The sequence below is a fragment of the Lepisosteus platostomus genome, chromosome 8 (assembly GCF_059453375.1).
Source record: "Lepisosteus platostomus isolate fLepPlt1 chromosome 8, fLepPlt1.hap1, whole genome shotgun sequence".
Lineage (NCBI taxonomy): Eukaryota > Metazoa > Chordata > Actinopteri > Semionotiformes > Lepisosteidae > Lepisosteus > Lepisosteus platostomus.
This window is the reverse complement of record NC_142618.1, coordinates 13,504,678-13,525,994: the sequence shown is the minus strand read 5'-3', so window position 1 is coordinate 13,525,994 and position 21,317 is coordinate 13,504,678. Positions and strand designations below refer to the sequence as shown.

The 21,317-nt window shown below is 42.9% G+C and overlaps 1 protein-coding gene across 16 annotated transcripts in view; it reads left to right on the top strand.

Annotated features, from left to right (window-relative positions):
• The window catches only part of dtna (dystrobrevin, alpha), a 146,922-nt gene that overhangs the window by 120,527 nt on the left and 5,078 nt on the right, over nt 1–21,317 (top strand). For 11 of the 16 annotated variants that reach the window (XM_088642489.1, XM_088642503.1, XM_088642500.1 and 8 more), the window contains 6 exons: nt 4,839–4,935; nt 7,717–7,737; nt 9,870–10,029; nt 13,223–13,312; nt 17,477–17,645; nt 18,269–18,401. In XM_088642489.1, coding sequence (XP_088498615.1) covers nt 4,839–4,935; nt 7,717–7,737; nt 9,870–10,029; nt 13,223–13,312; nt 17,477–17,645; nt 18,269–18,401 — 670 coding nt within the window. Of the gene's footprint in view, nt 1–4,838; nt 4,936–7,716; nt 7,738–9,869; nt 10,030–13,222; nt 13,313–17,476; nt 17,646–18,268; nt 18,402–19,806; nt 19,846–21,317 lie in introns of all 16 variants that reach the window. The other 5 variants (XM_088642504.1, XM_088642502.1, XM_088642497.1 and 2 more) reach the window with 2 other exon arrangements.

Below are 21,317 nucleotides of genomic sequence, written 5' to 3'. Positions count from 1 at the left end.
GACAGAACAGACTCATGGAGCTTGCAGGCTTCCCCTGTTCCAATTTGCTTAAACTCTGAGACTTCTGTATGTTGAGGCAAGCCCTTGCCAATGGCTGACCAACAGTAACCATGAGTCAGCAGAAGTGTTGGCATACTAACGTTACACTAAGTTTTTCCATTCCTTATTGCATCCTCATTTTGCATTCCAGTACTGTGAAATTCTTTTTTCCCTTGACCTTATTTACAATAAGTTGTGCCCCTGTCATCTAAGTGAAAAGTGGTCATCAGAGAAAACCTGATGTCTTTAATGGATAAAGTGGATTTACTGGATAGGTTCCCGGGACGCGAGAGTTTCACTTCCGTAGGGCGCGGAACCGACTAGTCGACTTTAAAGTACGTAAAGAAAAGGTGAAGGCAAAATAAAGACTAGATATTCTGCGAGAGTTGAATTGTCTTTTGTGAGTCTCTCATAACCCTTGGTATATAATAGAGGTTAAATGTTAAATAATAATTATTGAGTATATACATTATGGCAGAGAAATGGGACACATTTCAGAGTTAAGGTCCTTAACCCTAACTTGCCATTTAAATGTCACCTGTGTACTTCATGGATATGCAGTTCATGTATTTTTTTGGGGGGGTCTTATCTCCTGAAAACTCCCTTACATGTTACTCCACATTCTCAAAAAAATAATTCCAGATTTTCCAACATGGTACTCCAACCTGCTGACATACAAACGCCAGGAGCCAGTTTTGCCACTTGGATTATGATGATGATGTTGTTTAGCCCATAAAGCTGTTACTGGGAAATTTGATGTCTTATATCATTATGATTAAATGCTGTATGATTTATCACTGGTGCCCCCTATCAAACTCATCATTGCAATCTTTAAACTGTGATTGATTGCCCCTCTCTGCTTAGTAGAAGAATGCTTCACCGGTTAAATTAATTTACACATTTTTAATTGGGAAATTGCCTTCCAGTCTTCATTTATTGCCGATCTCCAAGCCGTCTTCCAGTTTAAGATGTAATAATTCTCTCAGGTTGAACTTGCAGCAGACAATCAACTTTTCTGAGCACGAGCCATTTCAATTTGGGGTCGCCGATGACTGGAATCATCTTTAGATTAAGTTTAATTTAAATTTAAAGTTACCTTTGTACTGTAAGTGAGGGCACTTTCATTTTCAACACACATGGGGGATGCTGGCGTTTCTCTCACACACCGGCGTCGGTCTTTGTCCAACCTGCGTATGTGTCACAATTGTGTATCTGTGCTTGGCTAGTACATTATCATTTGTCGGAAACATTGATTTCAATAAATATTGTATGAAGTGTTCTGCTAGTGTGTGTGTGTGTGTGTGGTGCCACCTGTAAAGAAAAGGAAAGTGATTCTTTGGGAGCAGAAGATTAATGTAATAAAGTAATATGAGAGAAACGAAAGAACATGATAGCATTAGCACAAATGGGCTTAGTAGTGTGTCTGGTTAAGTTTTGTTAAGTTTCTTATGAATAATATGGTCTCACCCTCCTCCACTGCACAATTTCTCATCTCTTGGGGATGTAAACACTGATGCTGTTTTTTTTATTTAATGTTGTCACAAAAACAAGTACTGTATTTGCAGAAGTAAGACATTCTGGCTAATAATATGACCAATTCTATAGAACATATTGCTATGTTATTGCGAATAACCCCTTAATTCCTATTGAACCAATGGTTTGTATAACACTATTTTCTGTAAATCAAGTGTTTTGAAGGAACTTGTCTATTCCATTATAGCAGTAATGGCTGGATCTATAACTCTTTTCCAGTGACCACTGCAAAAGCTGTGTAGATGATAAATAATAAACCAAGACCTTGGATATAATGGTGTCTTCGAAGAACTCTAAATAACCTTTTATGAAACAAGGGTTAAATACATCACAAGATGGAGGAAAGTATATTGAACTTATTGTTGATAGAAATACCACCCATGTACAGTTTAGAGAGCTCGTCTGTGTCTTCAGGCCTCCTGAAAAAGAAGTGGAGAAATTCTTGCTTTAAGTGGAGCTGCTTGTTAACAGCACTAAAAGCCTTTGTAGAAAAATATGACTTCCATTAACTTCCTTAAAATAATACCTTGAATACCATTCAGAAGAAAGCAAGACTTATTGTTTTGTTGCCTTGACAACAGTTATGCTTGTGACTATTGTCTCGTGACTCACTTGAGAGCATGACTTTCATACTGTCTTTGTACACCAGAAAAATAGTTTATGATACACCAGCATACACCATATACATGAGCTTCAGCAGTGAATATTTATTTAGCCTGTTCATTTATTTTTAACATAATTATTTCAATTAAAGTAAAAAGTAAAACAGGCCAGGTTAGGGATTTCGGAAGGTTAGCGTGCTGTCAACATAGGCTTATAACATGATATTATATTGACAAACAACGGCATTCTTGTTTTTTATCAAAGAACCACGATCGGTTTTCTTAATATGGGATTAAAGCACTCCTGTCAATATAGAAATGAACTTACCTGACAGTCTCGGAAATCGCTCTTACTTTAATCCGATTCTCATGTTTGCTGTGGCAGCAATGTGTATCAGTTTTCATTTCTTTTCATGTACAGAAGCACTGGACTCAGTCTTTGATCCTGCACAACTGATGCCCACTCACTCTGTAAGCAATTTCTCAAACTAAAAGCAAGGTTGCTAATAGATATCTATCTGCTTTAGTATTACAAGTGCAGATGCTGTTTTGTTTTTTTCCGTTAGGTTTCATGCTCTTTGCCTGATGCAGGCTAAAATGTTGTCAACTACCCTAAATGAATTGTCTGGGCCAACTGCTGTTTTATTGGCAGAAAGCTGCACTGTGCATTTTGGAATAGTTATTCAAAAACTGTCTAGTCCTTTGCTGGTCGTCATATCACTTAGAGTTTTGTTAATTACTCTTATTTCATGGAGACCAAGTATTAGAAAAACTACTCCTAATAATAAAGCACAATACAGTAATGAAACTCACTGCATAGCCACTATGGTTGAAGGCTTGAATCAGTTAGCTTTATTTATGGAACCAAACGAAAGCTTCACTTCTTAATCTTTGTCTTTCCGAGCAGTGCGGATCTCATTATGCACTTGATCACTCTGTAAAGTCGCTGTGGAAAAATGAGGAAGGCCCAAAACCTGGTCAAACTTCGGGAACGGACATGAAGTTTAATGTATTCAAAAGGAATTAGGAATGGTCTGGGAAAGGTGCTCACATTCCCCACATCCCTGGGTATTCATGGCAAAGGCAGCATGCTGTGAGAGAAGCCTGTACGTATACCATTAGCTTCCTGTACAGGCTGAGCTCCATGATGCAGATGCCAGCCGGAGTCATGTCGCTGGATGGCTACAATATGGATGTCCCAAGCAGCTCTACCAGTGGCTGGGTTGGGGTTATTTGGCCATTAATCAACCAGTGCTCTCTCAGCTCCCAGGAAAACAATGACCTCCTTTAGACTTGCGCTGCCCTGCCCATTCATTGCTGCAGAGCTCCTTCTCCCAGTGTGGGTATTATAGAGCTGAGGTGTAACGACACAATTGGTGGTTATGAATTGTGTGGATCATAAGATAAGAATAGAGTTGCGCGCAAACGTTTGGGCACCCCTGGGCAAATTGCACATTTCACAGAATCTCTAAGTGGAAAAGAACACAACCTCTTTAGGGTACAAACTTAATAATGGACATATTTCTGCACATGTTAATGCCCATTTGCTGAGTTTAACAGACTGAAAAAAATAGAACAGTAGTATTACATATTTATAGGCTGATTTCTAATATTTGAATGTACCAACTATCTGTCCTCTTCGATTTGATTTATAAATAAAATTAATTCATTCCAAATTAATTGAACTTGATTTTGCTGAACAAGGCACATACTGTAATTACATAGTAAGGTCAAAGGAAATAATTGCTCCATTTGTATGCTTTGATAATTAATGCTGAATCAGGTTTGTAGAGTAAAACAAATGACGATCAATCGAAAAAGATGTTACGATTCCATCTATTTTGACTGTTATTTGACTGTTATTGGTAGATGTGCTGGATACCAATTCAGTGAACGTCTGCCCTGAACATGACATTGGAAAATGAGGCACAATCTTTCCTTCACTCGGAAATGCACAGGCAGGAAATCTGTAAGCAGGACTCACCCTGAAAAAGTCATCAAAGGCCGACAGTAATAAAAGACGTTTATGCGATGGGAAAGATTACCTTTCTGTTGAGACTGCAGATGAAGAATTTCTCTGAAACATGGAAGCCTTTTATAGAGAATGTAGAGGGACCGGGGCCAAAATTATTGTAATTAAGTCTTGAAAAAAAATTGTAGAAATCATCCAAATGAAACTGTACTCCCCCCAAGTTAACAGAAATATGAAAGTAACTGTGTGAAAATAACACTCCTGTAGTTCACAGCAGTGTCACTAAGCTCACCATCGTACGTGCATAGCCATGTTTTGTGTGTTTCAATCATTTGTTTTGTTTGTAATATAATTGAAAGGTGATAAACGATATTTTTGTATCTCTAGTAAAAACGGACACATACAAGAATCTGATGTGAGTCTATGCATGCAGGAATGTTTGAGAAACCTCTTGGGTGACTTTTTGTTTTCGAGGGTGTTAGCTTGTGCATGGAAAGATGGGAAAACGCTCAAAATGAAGTTGCAAAAAAAAAAACGTCATTATAGACCTGTCTGCAAAGTCATCGGGGTAGAGGCAGGTGGAGAGATGGGGCCAGCCCCTAAAAGCGATTGGCAGCCCGGTTCGTGTTACGGGACTCCGTGGTGAGTTTATGGGCTGCCGGCACTCGGTAACCGGTTTCCTCTCCTCGCAGGCAGCGCAAGGACGAGCTGGAGCAGAGGATGTCCGCCCTGCAGGAGAGCCGCCGGGAGCTCATGGTGCAGCTTGAGGGGCTGATGAAGCTGCTGAAGGTGCGAGGCCGTTCTTCACAGCCGCTACGCGATTAAAATCCTGAGGAAAGAGGCGCAAAGCCCTCTTAACAAAGGGCCCAATCCAGCCACTTCTATTATATTCTGCTAATGCCTGCACAGCTCTCTGTTTATTCTGCCAAAGACACTGTAGGTGAGAACCATTCTTGACACCTACAGGTACACCCCTTCCTTAGCATTCTGGTGAAGTTGCCACTTTGCTCAACTGCTCAACATTAAGCCCTTGTACTTGTTTAACCCATTAAGGGGTGGGAGCTAAGCTGTTGAGCTGCTGAAGATACTGTAGACGGCTCTGCTGCTGAACTCCCTCACAGACTAGATGAACAGAAAATGAAAGAATTTTGCATGTTCATCTGATAAGAGTCAAGAAATTAATTCGGCCCGCTTTGGCAGTCTTCCGCTTTCAGTTAATCATCTAGGCATCCAGTGCCTTGCAAAACTATTCAGATCCTTCCTTTGGTACCACATTTTTCATGCACATTTTTTAAACTTTCTATTTTAACCTGATGAATGCTCAGACACCTAAGGGTAAGATAAGTTACAGTAAATGTCAACAAAACGGAAGAAAAAAAATTAGCTATGTTGTTTGGAGAAGTATTCAGATCCGTTAACTCAATATTTAGTGGAAGCATATTTAGTTGCAATTGCAGCTCAATGTCTTTTTGGATAAGTCTCTCCCAACACTTGGAGTATTTGTTTGCGCAAAGATGATTGGAGATCCCTTATGCACAGCAGTTTTCCAAGTGTTTCCATAGATCCTAACTAGGATTTAAGTCAGGACTTTGACTGGGCCATTCAAGGACATTCACTTTCTTATTTTGAAGCAAATAGTGTGGAGCTGAAAGGTGACTTTTTGTCCCAGTTTTCGGTCTTTAGCAGACTGAAGCAGGATTTCCTCTAGGATTTGCCGGTACTTTGCTCCATCCGTTTTGCCCTCAGACATGGCAAGCTTTTCAGATCCTGCTGATGGGAAGCAGCCAGATAACATGAAGCTGCCACCAGCATGCTTGACAGTAGAGATGGTGGTGAGCAGGAGATGTGCTGTTACAGTTTGCATTTAAACCAAAAAGGTTTTTGTTCGGTCTCATCTGCCAAAGAAAAAATGTTTTATCACGTTTGCAGAATCACTTAAATGTTTAACCCGATGCAGGGTGGTTTTTTTTTTCAAGATTTGCCACTGGCCAGCTTTGACTTGTATACGATTTCTTCCGCCTCAGTCATTGAACTGGGGGATAGCTTTTTCAAAGTCGTGGAAGTATCATGCTGGCAGTCCTTACTAGTTTACTCCTTGCCTGGCCTGCTCATTATGGAGGGATGTCTGACCCAGGCAAGATACACCTTCTACACCCTGCTCAGAGGGGTGTTCAGTGCCTTTCAAAAGTTTTTATACACTTCTCTGGATCTGTGCCTTTCTACAGCTTGGTCCCTGAGATGGTCTGAAAGTTCTTAGATTTTATAGTTGAATCTTTGCTTGAAACAACTGCCTGATTGAAGAACCATAAAAAGACATTTGAAAACAACAATTGTTGTATACAGGCAGAAGGCACACAGTTCACCGTGTGTCCTGTAAAAAAAAAAAATCTGTGCATCTAAATTAATTTATGTTTGCCACAGAACAGGGTTGGAATTTATATCCAGTCAAGACTTGTCCATTTTTTCTTTCATATTATGTTTAATGTCTTTCTTTTTGCTTTTAGCTTTGAACGTGCGTTGTTGGTTGTGTATATAACAACTGTTAATTGCTTCCTTAATGTGTCGAAACAGCAAGCTTTAAAACAACAGAAAGTTAGAACTGTGCAAGGGTCTGAATACTTTTGCCAGGCTCTGTAATTTCTACATGTATAGTCTGACATATTATTACTGAATGTCAGAATCTCATTCGTTTATCTGCTGTAATTGATTTTGTTAAAACAGCTGATTGAAAGCACTCAAATTAACTAAAGTAAATTTTAAATCTGCTGTTGTTTAGGAACACAGAAAAGGTTCCTCCACTATATTCTCATATTTGGAAGTTTCCATGACTACTCACTTTGTAAAAATCAATAGCTACAAACATGAGCAGCATACTGTTTTTATAGCCGGTTTGGATAAAGGATTGATAGAGACTCTTCTAACATAATTGTCTGTGTTTTTTGTTTTTGTTTTTTAAGGATAATTATGTGTTACTGGATTTCTTCATATTATGAGACTGTTTAATTTTGGGTAATATACAGTTTTCGTTTCTGAAGGGAAATGGAACAGAAAGATAATGTAAGATGAAGTAAGGTATTCTGTCAGGGGTATTGCAGTGAAAGCTGTACTTGTTAGCCAGAAGAGCCTGACTGTGCAAGATCTTTACCAGTATATCCTCCACAACAGGAAAGAGATTTACATGCCCAGCAGTGTGGTTGATTCTCAAATATAGAATTCAAACATTATATTATGCTAATTTTAAGGCGCCTTTTTTATCTCTACTAATTAGTTTAGTCTTTTTGGACGGGTAGGGTGGGACAGAGCTCGAAGTACACGTTTCTTTGTTTCAGGTGTACAGTATGTGAGTTTATGAGCTGTTCTAAAAATAACCCATTCTCTTTGGAGCTGAACAGGATTGAAATTATCGGGGGTATACATATCTATTTCCTGTTAATGATCTACTTTAATTGGGTCTTTGTGAGATAGGAAAACAAAACCTTAATGCATGATATTAGATACAGAAAGAATTGCTAAGCATGTTCCCTTATTATAAGTTTACATTTGTTTTTCTGATAAACCTTTTTTCAACAGGAGGAAGAGATGAAGCAAACTGTAAGTCTGCAAAGTAGTCTAACATTGCACTAAAACAGTGGGATTGCTGGTTCAAGGAAGTTATTCCCTTTGTATTTTTATTCCTGTCATACAAGGCCTTGGACTTGAGATTTCATGGTTTTTTTTTGTCAAGAGGATTGAAATAATTCTGCAATAATCCATTGAAATGGCTTGGAAAAAAGCAGAATGCTAAAACCTAAAATAATAACATTCACTTGCAAAACAGTTTGTAATACCACCCATGCAAGCTAACACCAACTGAATTAACCACACAACCACGCATCCCTGTGGCCTAGTGATTCTCTCTAGATGTTACGTAGTGACAGAGCCGAGCAGTATCACGTTTTAGCCAACAGATAACTGCCTTTTTAGTATTGCCTGTTTGGTTTTCTATTTTATCTGTTCTGTGCTTTTTAATTCATCGAAACGAGTGAAACTGCCGGCAAGCCAAACTTGAGAGGAAGATCCTGCTGGCTTGTGAAAACACCAGTCAGTGTTCATACAGTCCCATTCTCCCCATTGTTAGGTTTGTGATGGCAAAATGCTACAAAAGAGAGATGTCAAATGTTCTAGGTGCCAGAGCAACAATTCTTTTTATTTTTTTTGGTCATAGCTGGATTTGGACATAGCTCTTCAAGTTCAATAAGACCCTTCTCCTGTTTTTATGCACTGTACAGAAAACAAACTGTGGAAGTATCCTCATTTTATTTTGTTCGTTTTCAGAATGAAAGACTTCTTAAGCCTTCAATAGTTATCCGTGTATTTGCTAGCAGGAGAAGGGCTGTTTTGAGTCGTTTTATGGACTTCAGATAACAAACTTCCCTGTCAATATATATTTGGTCTGTATAAAGACCCAGTTCTCCAGAAAGTTTCTGAAAGAACATGGTATTGTATGCGAAGGCTATTTCTAGCTCTAGACGTATTTCTGCTGTTTTCACACATTGCAACTAAATGGAATACAGAAATAGAAAAACAAGCCGCAGGGTGTTCCGTATTTCATTTGTAAAGTAGTTTGTAATTTGCAGCAGGATAAAAATCTAATAAGGAGGCCTGAGAATGAACTGTTTAAAATTCACAGTGCCTCTTATGAACTCACTTCATCAACTCTGCTCCGTTGCCTTTTTCTATCATTGTGATTTATTCATGTGTGGTACCGTGTATGTGGTATTTACTGCAGCATACTGTGCACGGTAAAACTGTTTCTAAGTCTAAGTTCTAGGTTTAGCATAAGTTATAAAATATAGAATCGTATCAGAAATAACACATTTAGGTTCTGTGACTACATATTAAGTGTTATTGAATATTAATGAATATTTCACTTTTATGCTTATTTAATATGATAATATGAATAAAATTGAATCAATTTAATACGTATTATGAAGCAAAAGCATATTTCAGTGGAATTGCATAGATTATGGCAGTATGCTCAAACAAGCTGTGCATTTGTAATAATCCTTTCTAGAATGTTCACTAATGTGATCTTTCGACCCCCAAGTAAATATCACTTTTATTTTTATCTTGTTTTTTTCTTTTAATTTTGTCGGGAGTATACTTCTCACTCCATAATTTCCTCGCTGTAATTTTAATTGCCATGTCACATTTAGAGTGCAATTAACGGTCTCGTGAATTTTGCATTTTTTTTCCGTCTTTTGGCTTTGCCTGGCGCTGATCCTGTCCGAGTTTGTGCTGCCTTGAGATGAAATGCGAAGGGTGGGCCTTGTGACTAACTGCATGGTCTCTTCACGGGTTTCGATAATTTTGTGAAGTGCTTCTAAACCGGCCCACACCGCGCAGTGGCCTGTCTGCAGTGGGTAGCAATGACTGCACTCCAGTCCGGAAGGACTCTGGCCTGAATGGGATCTTCTCGTCCTAATTGTACTTGAGGCATCCGTCTTCATCAGACCTTGCTCTTGTGTCGTTCGGTGGTCTGATCTAAAGGAGATGTAGTTTTAAACCAGACAGATGTATGATACAAAGGCCCCCGAAATGGAGCCGTTTGCCTTTGCCCCTGCCCGGGGCAGGCAGAGGGATGCTCTCTTGTGTTGTTGGAAAGGCCGACGGGGGCCGGGCGTGGTCCCGGCTCGGCGGTGGGGCCGCCCCGACGCTAACGGCCGCCGGCTCTCTCCTTCCAGACCCAGGGCGCCGGCTCGCCGCGCTCCTCGCCCAGCCACACCGTCAGCAGGCCCATCCCCATGCCGGTGCGCTCCTCCTCGGCCTGCTCCACGCCGACCCACACGCCTCAGGACTCCCTCACCGGCGTGGGAGGGGACGTGCAGGAGGCCTTTGCTCAGGGTAGGATGCCGTCCCGTCCGGGGCTCCTTGTCCCGGCCTCCGCGTCGCGCAACAGGACGCGGCGGTCTGTGCGCGCCCGGCAGCGCGATGTGAAAGGACACGTGTTTAACTCTATTGTTATGTAGTCTCATTCTCTCCTGCTTTCTGCTCGGTTCTCCCCTGCTCCTCTCCCCTTCTCTCCCAATCCGTCTTGTGTTCTCCTGCGCCTGATTTATCTGCTGCTTTCCCTCTCTCTCTCACACCTGAAGAGGGCTCCACGGGCCGAAACGTTGTGTTTCTTTTCTTACTCTTCAGCGAGGAACGAACCTTCACCTGTTGTTGACCGTGTCAGTGTTTCAGAGTCAGAGGCGGAGCCCTGGGCATTTGAGACCATTGATGTTACTGCATGAGTTGACCTGGGTGTTTTTTAAGAGTGAGGGTGGTGTTAGAGGTGATGATCCAGCACTGTCGCTGGCTCACTCTGCCGCTGCTCAGAACCTTCTCCCAGTCAGTAGCAAAAGACATTCTTGATGCGGAAATGCAGAAGAGTGCGTTTCATATCACCAAAGCTTCTCCTATTTACTGGCTTATCAGGTCCTGGTTTACATCGTGGGTGAGAAAGTATATTGCTTAAAGTCTAGTTCCGTATCTTTAAATTCTGTAGTCACCTATTACTTTTTAAAGACATGTAGTACTGTACATCTCTATTTACTGTATATGTCATATGCATGTATTTTATCTCCATGCACATGATGGTTTAAAATGAAATTGGTTTCCAGGTGTGGCTGTAACACAGAACTTCAAAAAACCATAGTTATCAAGAGGCTACGTGGACCAGATTATTTTTTTTCAGACTTGGATAAAACCCGCATTTAAGAGTGAATGAAAGTAGATCAATTTATAAATGATTTCATGCCTTACGGTCACTTCCTTGAGATGTGTTCAGAAAGCCGTCCTGGGCAAGTGAGATCTTTCATGTGTTTTTGAACAAACTATAGATCAGTGCAGCCCACATTCTCCAGAAGTGGCCTTTTACCAAAGGGGAAGAAAGGCTTTCAGGCCAAGCCAGTAACATTCATCAGAGCACCTATTCGAGCTGTTTCCTCAGAAAGCCCAAGATAAATGAACTTGCGTCGCCTACAGTAATCAGGCTGTCCCGAAAGCTGTAGGAGCTTTGTCACCTGCAGAACGATGCCTGTCACACTCAAACCTTACTGGAGCAGCAGTATGGATCCAGACTGGGTGGGAGATTCTTTTTTTTTTAAATCAGATCATCATCGTCACAGAAACCCCCCCCCACAGGTGGAGAACAGTCCCACCTCAGCAGTGGGCTCTGGGGCACGAGCCTGGGTGGTAGGCAGCCTGAGCTTTGTGCGCCGCCTCCAAGAGCCTGCTGTTCGCAGAAACCCTAATTAGCTGGTTTGCTCAGTGACACCAGGGACAGCTCGTGAAGCTGCCATCTGCTCAGGCAGAGGTACAGCAATAAACAACCCAGAGCAATGGGACGTGGAGTCCTGTGCCCCAGTGTGATGAGAAGGCAGAAGGAGAAGAGCTCTGGAGCACTGACAACATTACAGGAAATGGGAACAGATTAACTGATGACTCCAGAATACAGAGAACAGGTTTTATTTTTAAAAAGCAAAAACAAAGGACATTTAGAGAACTGAGTAAGGGCAACGAAAATGTTATAGTCACAGATACAATATATACTAAAACCAGGCTTAATACAGTACATGTTATGCCGCATTCAGTGCTCCATCAATGGTACAGACAATGGTGGATGTTATTTCTTAAGCTCTTCAGTATTCTTTGGGACAAAACTGCTATTAAAATGGCTGTAATTATGTGCCGCTGCTCTCTGTGAGGATCCTGCTTTTATTCTTGAGCTCTCTTTGAGTTGATGGCTTCAGTTTATTGTTTAAGCTATTCCAATAAATATGTCGGCAAATTAAATCAATAATAATCACGGCCAATGAAAATTATGGAATGCAAATGAGTTTTTAGCTGACCTTCAGCCATGAAGCGTTTTGTGTGTTTTTTGAATCCCACCCTTTTATTCCTTGGTAATGAAAATTCTCACCAAATTACAATTACTATTAATAGTACATGAATATGTGCTTGTGCATTTTATTTATTTGAGGACAAGGTCTCTGCAGATGAAATGATGTCATGCTGTGTGGAGACACAAGCCTTTGTCTGCAGTGCCCCCTTGTGTGTGACAGTGGGGCCTGCATGTCTTATGTCGGTGCTCTCTTCTGTCTGACAGTGCAGTCCTGTCCTGTGGAAGGGAGAGACAATATTTTGAAAAAGGCAAAAGTCAATACTAGCAGTGCTTGCCGTGGAGAACAATTATTGTTATTGTCGTATTAAACTTTGGCAAACGGCTGGAGATCCTCAGCTCCAAATGTAATTGATTCCTTGCAGAGACAAATGCCTGCTGAATGCATTATTGTACCTGGTGGGCAGCTGAAGGCGTTTTAAAACACGGTTTTGTGAGTTCGTAGGCAGGCATCTCGTGTCAGACACCTCAGAAATGTAGTGGAGCAGTAGAAAAAAATCCAGGTTTATCAGTCTAGTTGTTTTGATCCTTTAGCCTGAATCTTAGCTCCAGTCTTGAGCTTCAGACAGAAAAGCTAACAGTTTTCACATACAGTCTAAAACACATTGATTTAGAAGATTGCTCTTTTCTAAAGATCAATAAACTTATCCCCCCAGTAAATTTATTTCTTGGGCTGTCTAGAATAAGCGGGCTTTGGTAGTTTGTCCTTATATGCAGTATACGTGCCAAGTATGAATGTTCGCTTTAATTTTGTGAACGACGAACATAAGAATAATTAAGCTTAGAATCAGTTGAAAGGCTGGAACCTTTGGGTTTCGTTTAATCGTATAAGGGTGTAGAACCACATTTCAAGGTGTGTGTCAAAATTGTAGTGACAGAATGTAAAAAAATATTGGTCTGAAATCTTCTGACTGAACTCCGTATAAAACATAGTATGCACGGAGCTGAACGCCAGGCCTGCATTTATCTGGAAAGGGCAGTTGCGCCCTCGGCGGCTTATACGATCATTTACATTCAAATTCTGAAAGCTCGCTTATGGCCCCGGTGTTGCCAGGCAACCAGAAACTGGGAGAAATCACTGTGACAGGGTCCTAGGCAGAACAAAGCCTTCGTGGCTCCGAGCTCGTTCTCACCACGGCCCCCATTTCCCCACAGGCTCCAGGAGGAACTTGAGAAACGACCTGCTGGTGGCAGCCGACTCCATCACCAACACCATGTCGTCTCTTGTCAAGGAGCTGCACTCGGGTAGGAGCCGCGCTGGAACCAGGCCCGATGCGGTTCTGCTGGGTCTCTTGTATGAGCAGTTTAGTTTCGTGTGAAACTAATAATAATAATTCCTTAAACTTGTATAGCGTTTTTCTGGACACTCCACTCCAAGCGCTTTACAGGTAATGGGGTCTCCCCTCCACCACCACCAATGTGCAGCCCCACCTGGATGATGTGACAGCAGCCATAGTGCACCAGTACTCTCACCACACACCAGCTCTCAGTGGGAAGGAGAACAGAGTGATGAAACCAGTTCATAGATGGGGATTATTAGGAGGCCATGATTGGTAAAGGCCAGGGGGAAATTTGGCCAGGATGCTGGGGTTACACCCCTATTCTTTTCAAGAAACACCCTGGAATTTTTTATGACCTCAGAGAGTCAGGACCTTGGTTTTACATCTCATCCGAAGGACAGCGCCTATTTAGCGCCCCCCTAGTGGTCCCACTAACACCTCTTCCAGCAGCAACCTTTCCAGTACCATCCAGGTACTGGCCAAGAACACGCCTGCTGAGCTTTAGTGGGCTGCCAGTTCTGAGTTACAGGGCATTATGGCTGCTGCCTTTGTGGCACATAAGCACTTGTTTGTCCTGACTTGATGATACAGATGTCAAAACTCAAGGTTGCAGCTTTGCAGTCGGTTTTCCCTTTTGAAGTCACAAGGGGCTTCCTCAGAGCTGCCCTGCAGGCTATTGAGTAATTACTCACACTCACAGTCAGGATGGGAACTACAATTCCTGGACATTTGCTGGTCTACAGAGATCTGCATGGAGTACTGGGACACAGAAGGACACGATGGAAGACCTAATACTCCACATTTAGTATTTTTTTAGAATGGTATAATCTTAGCATGCCCAGAGGGGTTGGGCAGCCAGTTGAACTTGGACCCCTAAAGGTTTTTTTTCTCCTTACAGAGGAGTTTTTGGTCCCTCTCCTCTGTTGTCTTCTGGGCCTTTTCTTTTTCTCTTTCTGTGTTGTAATGTCATGTATTCTTACACCGCTTTGTTAAGTGCCTTGGGGCAACCTTGTTGTGAAAGGCGCTATATAAAAATCAACTGAATTGAATTGGTGTTGCTCCAGCAGAAACGCTTCAAGTAAAGTGGCAGTGTTGTGAAACAAGTCAGTTATCGCTCGGCTATGTAATGAGGAGCTTAAATGCGGATGCTCCGCAGAAGGGGACACCTTCATCCTGCTTTGTCTTCTGGTCACTCCTCCTGTCCTCTCCTGACAGAGAGCGTGCATCCTGTGCTGGCTGTCACCAGTGCACAAAGCGTCATAATCTACAGTGCCTGTAGAAAGTCTGCTCACCCTTTCCTACACGCACATTTTGTGGCCCAACAGCCTGAAATCGAAAGACATTATATCGGAATTTATTTTACTTTTATTTACAGGTTGTAACGCACAGCCTCCAAGAGAACAACGGCTGCTCAGCCGTTCTGAATAGTAATTACGGACAAAAACGTAGAGAAACAGGTGTACACACCCCTGAGGAATAGCACTAGTAAATTAGCTCTGGTCTAACCACTTACCTGCCAAATCCAACAACAAGCTAATTAGCCACCACCTGCGCTCAGTGGTTCACAATGTGTTACTTTCGAAAGGGGTTGGAGACTTTCTGTAGGCACCATTGTGGTTTTAAATGAGGAATATTGATGCCGTCAGAAAATGCGTTCTGAAAGTTTATGGAAAATGCTAGGCTTTAGCTTTAGTTTAACCCGCTTGGCCGAGGGACAAGAATGTTAGGGGCCGACTGAAACCAACCAAGGGGTAGTGAGGTGGGGGTGGGGCTGTGACTTTTTTAGAGGAATAGGAGTTGGAAGAAATGGACCCCATGCACTGAAGTTAAGAGATTGACAAGTGGTAAAGAGGTACTTTAAGTACTTTATTGTACAAACTTGTTTATCCACAATCACAATCACAATTCCTGAATATTAGAACGGAGGTGCACTTTAAACAGTTCAGTACTGTTGCTCGTGTTTTCAAAAAGGCACATTTGTAGAATCTAATTTGCCTGACTGGAAGCAGAAGAAATTCAGCTTCGGTCAGTAGAACAAAACCAGATCTGGGAAGTAATGAAAGGGCCTACTGGCTTTTAATTTCATCGATGCAACTGTAAAATCTTTAAAAAAAGATTCCCAGAGGAATAGAAATCTTTTATAGTCTTTTACAAAAAGCAAATCTGCATCTGCACCATTGTCTGATTTAAAGAGCATATTTTTTTCTGTTCATAAAAAAGTGATTTTGTCAGGTGATATCTGACCAAATAGGTAGTTTATACAAGTAAATTAATAACTCAGTGTTTGAGTAAACTGAAGGATTTTTCACCTGCGTTGTACAACATCAAGTCTTCTGAACAGTTATTGTGCTTGAAGACGGCAAACCTTTAATATTTAACATTTAGGCAGTGCGGTGGCTCTGTGGCTGGAAGGTTGCCGGTTTGTATCCCACAGCCGGCAGAGGAATCCTACTCCGTTGGGCCCCTGAGCAAGGCCCTTAACCCCAACTGCTCCAGGGGTGGCTGACCCTGCACTCTGACCCCAAGCTTCTCTCCCTGTCTGTGTCTCATGGAGAGCAAGCTGGGGTATGTGAAAAGAAATTCCTAATACAAGAAATTGTACATGGGCAATAAAGTGATCTTAATCTTAGTTTGCTATTAATAGCTGTGGAAAATGAGATTGAATAGCAGTAGCCACTGTGTAACTTCATTTTATTTCTGCTTTTTGATTTTGTGTGGAAAACATCCTCAACAGACTTGGTCAAATATCCGTGTCAAGTGTTGAGCTCGAAGATCACACAAGTGGTTAAAAATAACACTTTAATTAGCTCCCAGGATATTAATGTAGTAGAACGCCTCACTCAGAGCACAAGGGGAGCACTCCAGCCTGCTAACGGCAAGGAGGAATGGAGGCTGCAGCACTGGCAGGTTGTGACTGGAGACCCAGGTGACCTGGCGCTGATGGGACTGGGCGCGGCTCGGTGGCTGGGGGAGTACTTGTCTCGTTTCAGTGGGCAAAGAGCCAGCTGGGTAGCATAAACAGATTCCCACCTGCTTTAGGGAAGGATCTCCAGCTTAACTGTCTCAGTTCTTGCGGGTGCTGCCTGCGTGGAGCTTGTGTGTTCTTCCCGTGTTCGTGTGGGTGTCCTCCCACAGTCCGCAGACATGCTGGCTGGTGAGCTGGCTTCTGGGAAAACTGGAGTCCCGTCCAGAGGGTACCCTGCCTTGCGCCCGCTGCTTGCCGAGATAGGCTCCAGCTCCCCAGTGGCGCTGTACTGGATAAAGCAGTTAGAAAATGAATAGCTGGATATTTGCTGGAGGAAGGAGATCACCTGACAAACCACTGGAGCTCAGCAGGTGGGAGTCTGGTCTGTACCTGGATGGGAGACCTCCCTGGAAAAGCTAAGGTTGCTGCTGGAAGAGGTGTTAATGGGGCCAGCAGGGGACGCTCACCTTGTGGCCTGTGTGGGTCCTAATGCCCCAGTCTAGCGATGGGGATACTAGGATACTATATTGTAGAAAGGCGGCGTCCTTCGGATGAGACGTAAAACCGAGGTCCTGACTCTCTGTGGTCATTAAAAATCCCTGGGCGTTTCTCGAAAAGAGTAGGGGTGTAACCCCAGTGTCCTGGCCACATTTCCCCCTGGCCTTTACCAATCATGGCCTCCTAATAATCCCCATCTATAAATTGGCTTCATCGCTCTGTTTTCCTCCCCACTGATAGCTGATGTGTGGTGAGTGTGCTGGTGCACTATGGCTGCCGTCGCATCATCCAGGTGGGGCTGCACACTGTTGGTGGTGGAGAGGATCCCCATTACCTATAAAGTGCTTTGAGTGGAGTGTCCAGAAAAGTGCTATACAATTGTAAGGAATTATTCATTCTGTCTCGAGGCATACTGCATCGGTCAGTCAGCTGGTGGATAAAGGCTGGGGGAATGCGAATGACCTCTGTGTTTTTTGTGTTTGCATGAGCGCGACACCATTCATCCGTGGAAGGAAAGATAAATGTGAAAAACGTAGGATCGGTTCTCTGCCGTTTCATACTTGTTTGCCTCTTTCAGCGACTGTTTTGCTTTCTGCTCGTAAAATCAGTCCAGTTTCGGGATGAGGGGAAAAGGCTGGGAGCCTGCTGAGCTTGTCTGTTCCTCAGAGGCCGGAAGCGAGACGGAGAGCAACGTGGACTCCGAATTCGGGCGCACGCCCCTGGATGATCTGGTGCCCTCGCCCACCTCGGAGAAGGCCTTCCTTGCACAGATTCACGCCAGAAAACCAGGGTACCACCCCAGCACCACGGCAGCGAGCACCATCCGCAGCGACATGTAAATACGCCTCTTCCTGTCCCGAGTTGCACCGGGGGTCTGGAGAATACAGTGTGCACAGAAAATCAAGCAGGCGACAGAAATAATCCAATAAGAAATAATAGAGATCACGTAGCGTGTAAAAGGAGTGGGAGAATGAAGTTCCGCATTAGAACAAGTACAGGTTTATTCCATGCTGAAAAGAGAAGAAAAAAAGCAACGTTTCAGCTGTGGGGCCTACTTCAGGTGTGGGTGTTGACACCAAAAGAAGGCTCCACAGACAAAACGTGGGGTTTCTTTTCTTCTTTTTTCAGCATGGAATAAACCTGTACTTGTTCCTTGTCAGCATGCTGACACCGTTGCTAACTACTTGGAAGTTCAGCATGATTGTTTACCAAAAACATCTCATCCGTTCTCTATTATCAAGTATTAAATATGTAGTAATAGTATGTTATTATTATTAAACTTGATTTTTATACGGTATCTTTAAAAGTGGCTTTTCAAAGGACTTTACAGAACAACGGCAAAACAACAGAAGTCACACATTCGGCAACTACTACCGTGAATTTAGAGCGATTTTAGCTGCCGCCGCTTCGGGACCGAAACGGGCCTCTCGCAGATAAATGCTTCCCGGTGTCCGACAGTGGCGCCGAAGACGGCGACTCCTTCGTGCGGACGGAGGACGAGAGCTACGAGAACGACTCAGTGCGCCAGCTGGAGAACGAGCTGAAGATGGAGGAGTACCTGAAACAGAGCCGGCAGGAGAAAGCCTACATGGTGAGATCGGAGTGGGCGCGCGGGGGGGGCCGAGTGCTGGGCGCAGCAGCTGGCCAGAAAAGGCCGCCAACTACGAGCTGCGGAGAAAGAGAAAGGAGACATTTTCTTAGGATATCGTCAAGTCATGAAACCACCAGCAGGAGAGACTTTAGTCCTAGCCCAGCACTTCGGCTGTTATCAATCATGGCCTCCTAATAATCCCCCTCTATGAATTGGCTACATTACTCTGCTCTCCTCCCCACTGAGAGCTGATGTGTGGTGAGCGTTCTGGCGCACTATGGCTGCCGTCGCATCATCCAGGTGGATGCTGCACATTGGTGGTGGTGGAGGGGAGTCCCCATTACCTGTAAAGCGCTTTGAGTGGAGTGTCCAGAAAAAGCGCTATATAAGTGTAAGCAATTATTATTAATTATTATTATTACTTGAATATAGCAGTGGGTTCTTGAACAGAGGAGGGGACAGTTACATCGCACGTGGCTCTTAAGGAATTAACAGGAGCCCAGAAAGTGCAGTAAAACGTATGGTCACAAACGTAATCAACCTGCGGATCTGTACTGCAGATCCAAAGACAGTGCAGTTCTCCAGGAATTCACGAGGACTCCACAAGGCTGTGGAGTGAGTATGGCAAAGATCTGAACAGCGACACTTGCACGTATTGTTCCGATCAGGCCTTTGTTGCAGCTGATTAAGATACAGGCCAGCGCAGCCGTAGTTACACCCTCATTAGAGATCTGTGCTCCTCCACAGCTGTCAACACATCCATTCAGCCGGGCAGAGGATCGATGAAGGCCTTGCATGTTTAATTCTGTTTGCAGTCAGAAATCAGCTCTCCCCTGTCCCAACCCTTTTTCTTCTTTCTCAATGGTCCTTCGTTTCAGTTTGTATCAGAGGTTGTCTGAAATACGGAATACTCGGTATTCAGGTGTTGCATGAGTTTTTCAATATTATCGTAATAAGAAAAAAACTGGAAAGAAATAGCTTATACGGTACAAATGAGTCTTTGGAGTGTTTTTTTTGCTGTGTTATCTTTATTACACAACCGATGGACTGCACACGTTTTTCATAAGCTTCCGAGAAACACTTCACAGTCATGTCTTTGACCCGACAAGTAGAGAAGCTGTGGTAATAATGTAGTAATCATGGATGGGGCTATGACAGTACTTTTAAGCAGTTAACCCACTGCGTAATTGTAGTTGAAAAAAACGCTGTGTGCAGAAAGCTGCCTCTAAGCTTGTGTTTTGCATTTCTGTTTGCTCATATTTAACTTTTAACCTAAGCTTGCCTTTCTACTATAAGATTACACTGCTTTCTTTAACTTTTTTGTGCTTGTTTCTTAAAATTTCTAAACTTTTTTTTCTATTCTGTATGTTCTTTTCTTGTCCGTGGTACACTCTGATGCTTCTAGGTCACTTTGCAGGAATGATCACGTTTTTTCTCTTTTCAAGTAAGTACCTTTCTGGTCTACCAGCCTTGTGTGTCCTGTCTCACCCCTGCTTTGCCTGGTGTCTGACTTGACATTTTCACTGTGGTTCCATTGCAGAGACTTTCTTGGTATATTCATCTTCAGGGTTGCAAGGTTCTCTTGATGCGGAACTTTGAAAATCTTCATTATTCTATATTAAAAAAATAGAATCGCATTCTGTAGATATTTCTGTTTTGTCTTTGTTTTATCAGACTTTAAAACATCCATGAAATTAGACCCCGAAATGTACAGGTGTGCCTGAACTCCAGACATATCTCCTGTGGCATGAGAGAAGATGGGACTTGGATTCAATAGCTATGAAATGGGATTCACAATGACCGTCTGGAGAACATAAACCACTTCCCCTGTCTTGGGGGAGATAATTCACAGAAGGCTGATATTAATGAAGAAATCCAGCATCACCTGAAGTCACATGTGCAGCCTTTGGCCATCTGAGGAAGCAGGCGTTTGAAGGTCATGACATCGAAACTGGAACCAAACCAGTGGTCTGCCTTGCAGTCATTATTTCTACAGTAAAGGCTGAAATAGAGACATACTGCAAATGCTCAAAAGTTCCAGTAAAATACTGTGCTGTATAAATGGGCACAAATGTTGATTGGATAAAAGTGATAGCCAGAAAGAATTCTAATAATAACACTTCTTAATAATCATCCAGTGGGAGGACTGATGCAGCACCAACAGTGATCACTCCCAGGTGGGCACCACAAGCATTGAACCCGTGTTCATCCACCATCAGTTCCATTGGGTTGGTCGAAGAAGGTTCTCTTCTCCCAGCTTGGCCAAGACAGTCGCACCAGAGGAGGCCAGAAGAAGTGTCTTAAAGATAGGATTGAAGCTCAACGTCAGTATCAGCTCCTGGGAGATCGCGGCTCCTCGCTGACCCAGATGGAGTAAAAAGATCAGGGAAGCAGCCCAGCACTTTGAGACTCAAAGGTGACAGAAAGAGGAAGAAGAACTGAGAGCGTTAAAAGAGGTTGTCATGGCCGAATTCCAGATATCTCTCCTGCCAACACGGAGAATAGCATGGAATAAACCTGTACTTGTTCCTTTGCAGCCTACGCATGCTGACCCCGTCGCTAACTACTTGGAAGTTCAGCATGATTGTTTGCCAAAAACATCTCATCCATTCTGTATTATCAAGTATTACATATGTAGTAAAAGTATGTTATTATTAAACTTGATTTTTATACAGTATCTTTAAAAGTGGCTTTTCAAAGGACTTTACAGAACAACAACAGAACAACAGAAGTCACACATTTGGCAACTACTACCGTGAATTTAGAGCGATTTAAGCCAGGCGGTTATCCTCGCGCACAAGGGACAGCCGACGGGAAAGCATGGAGAGAGGGATTTCTAGTCCAGGTCTGACACGCAAAATTCTTGACTTTGCTTTTCGCTGGGTTGTCACAACAAATACAGTCATAAGTTGTCTT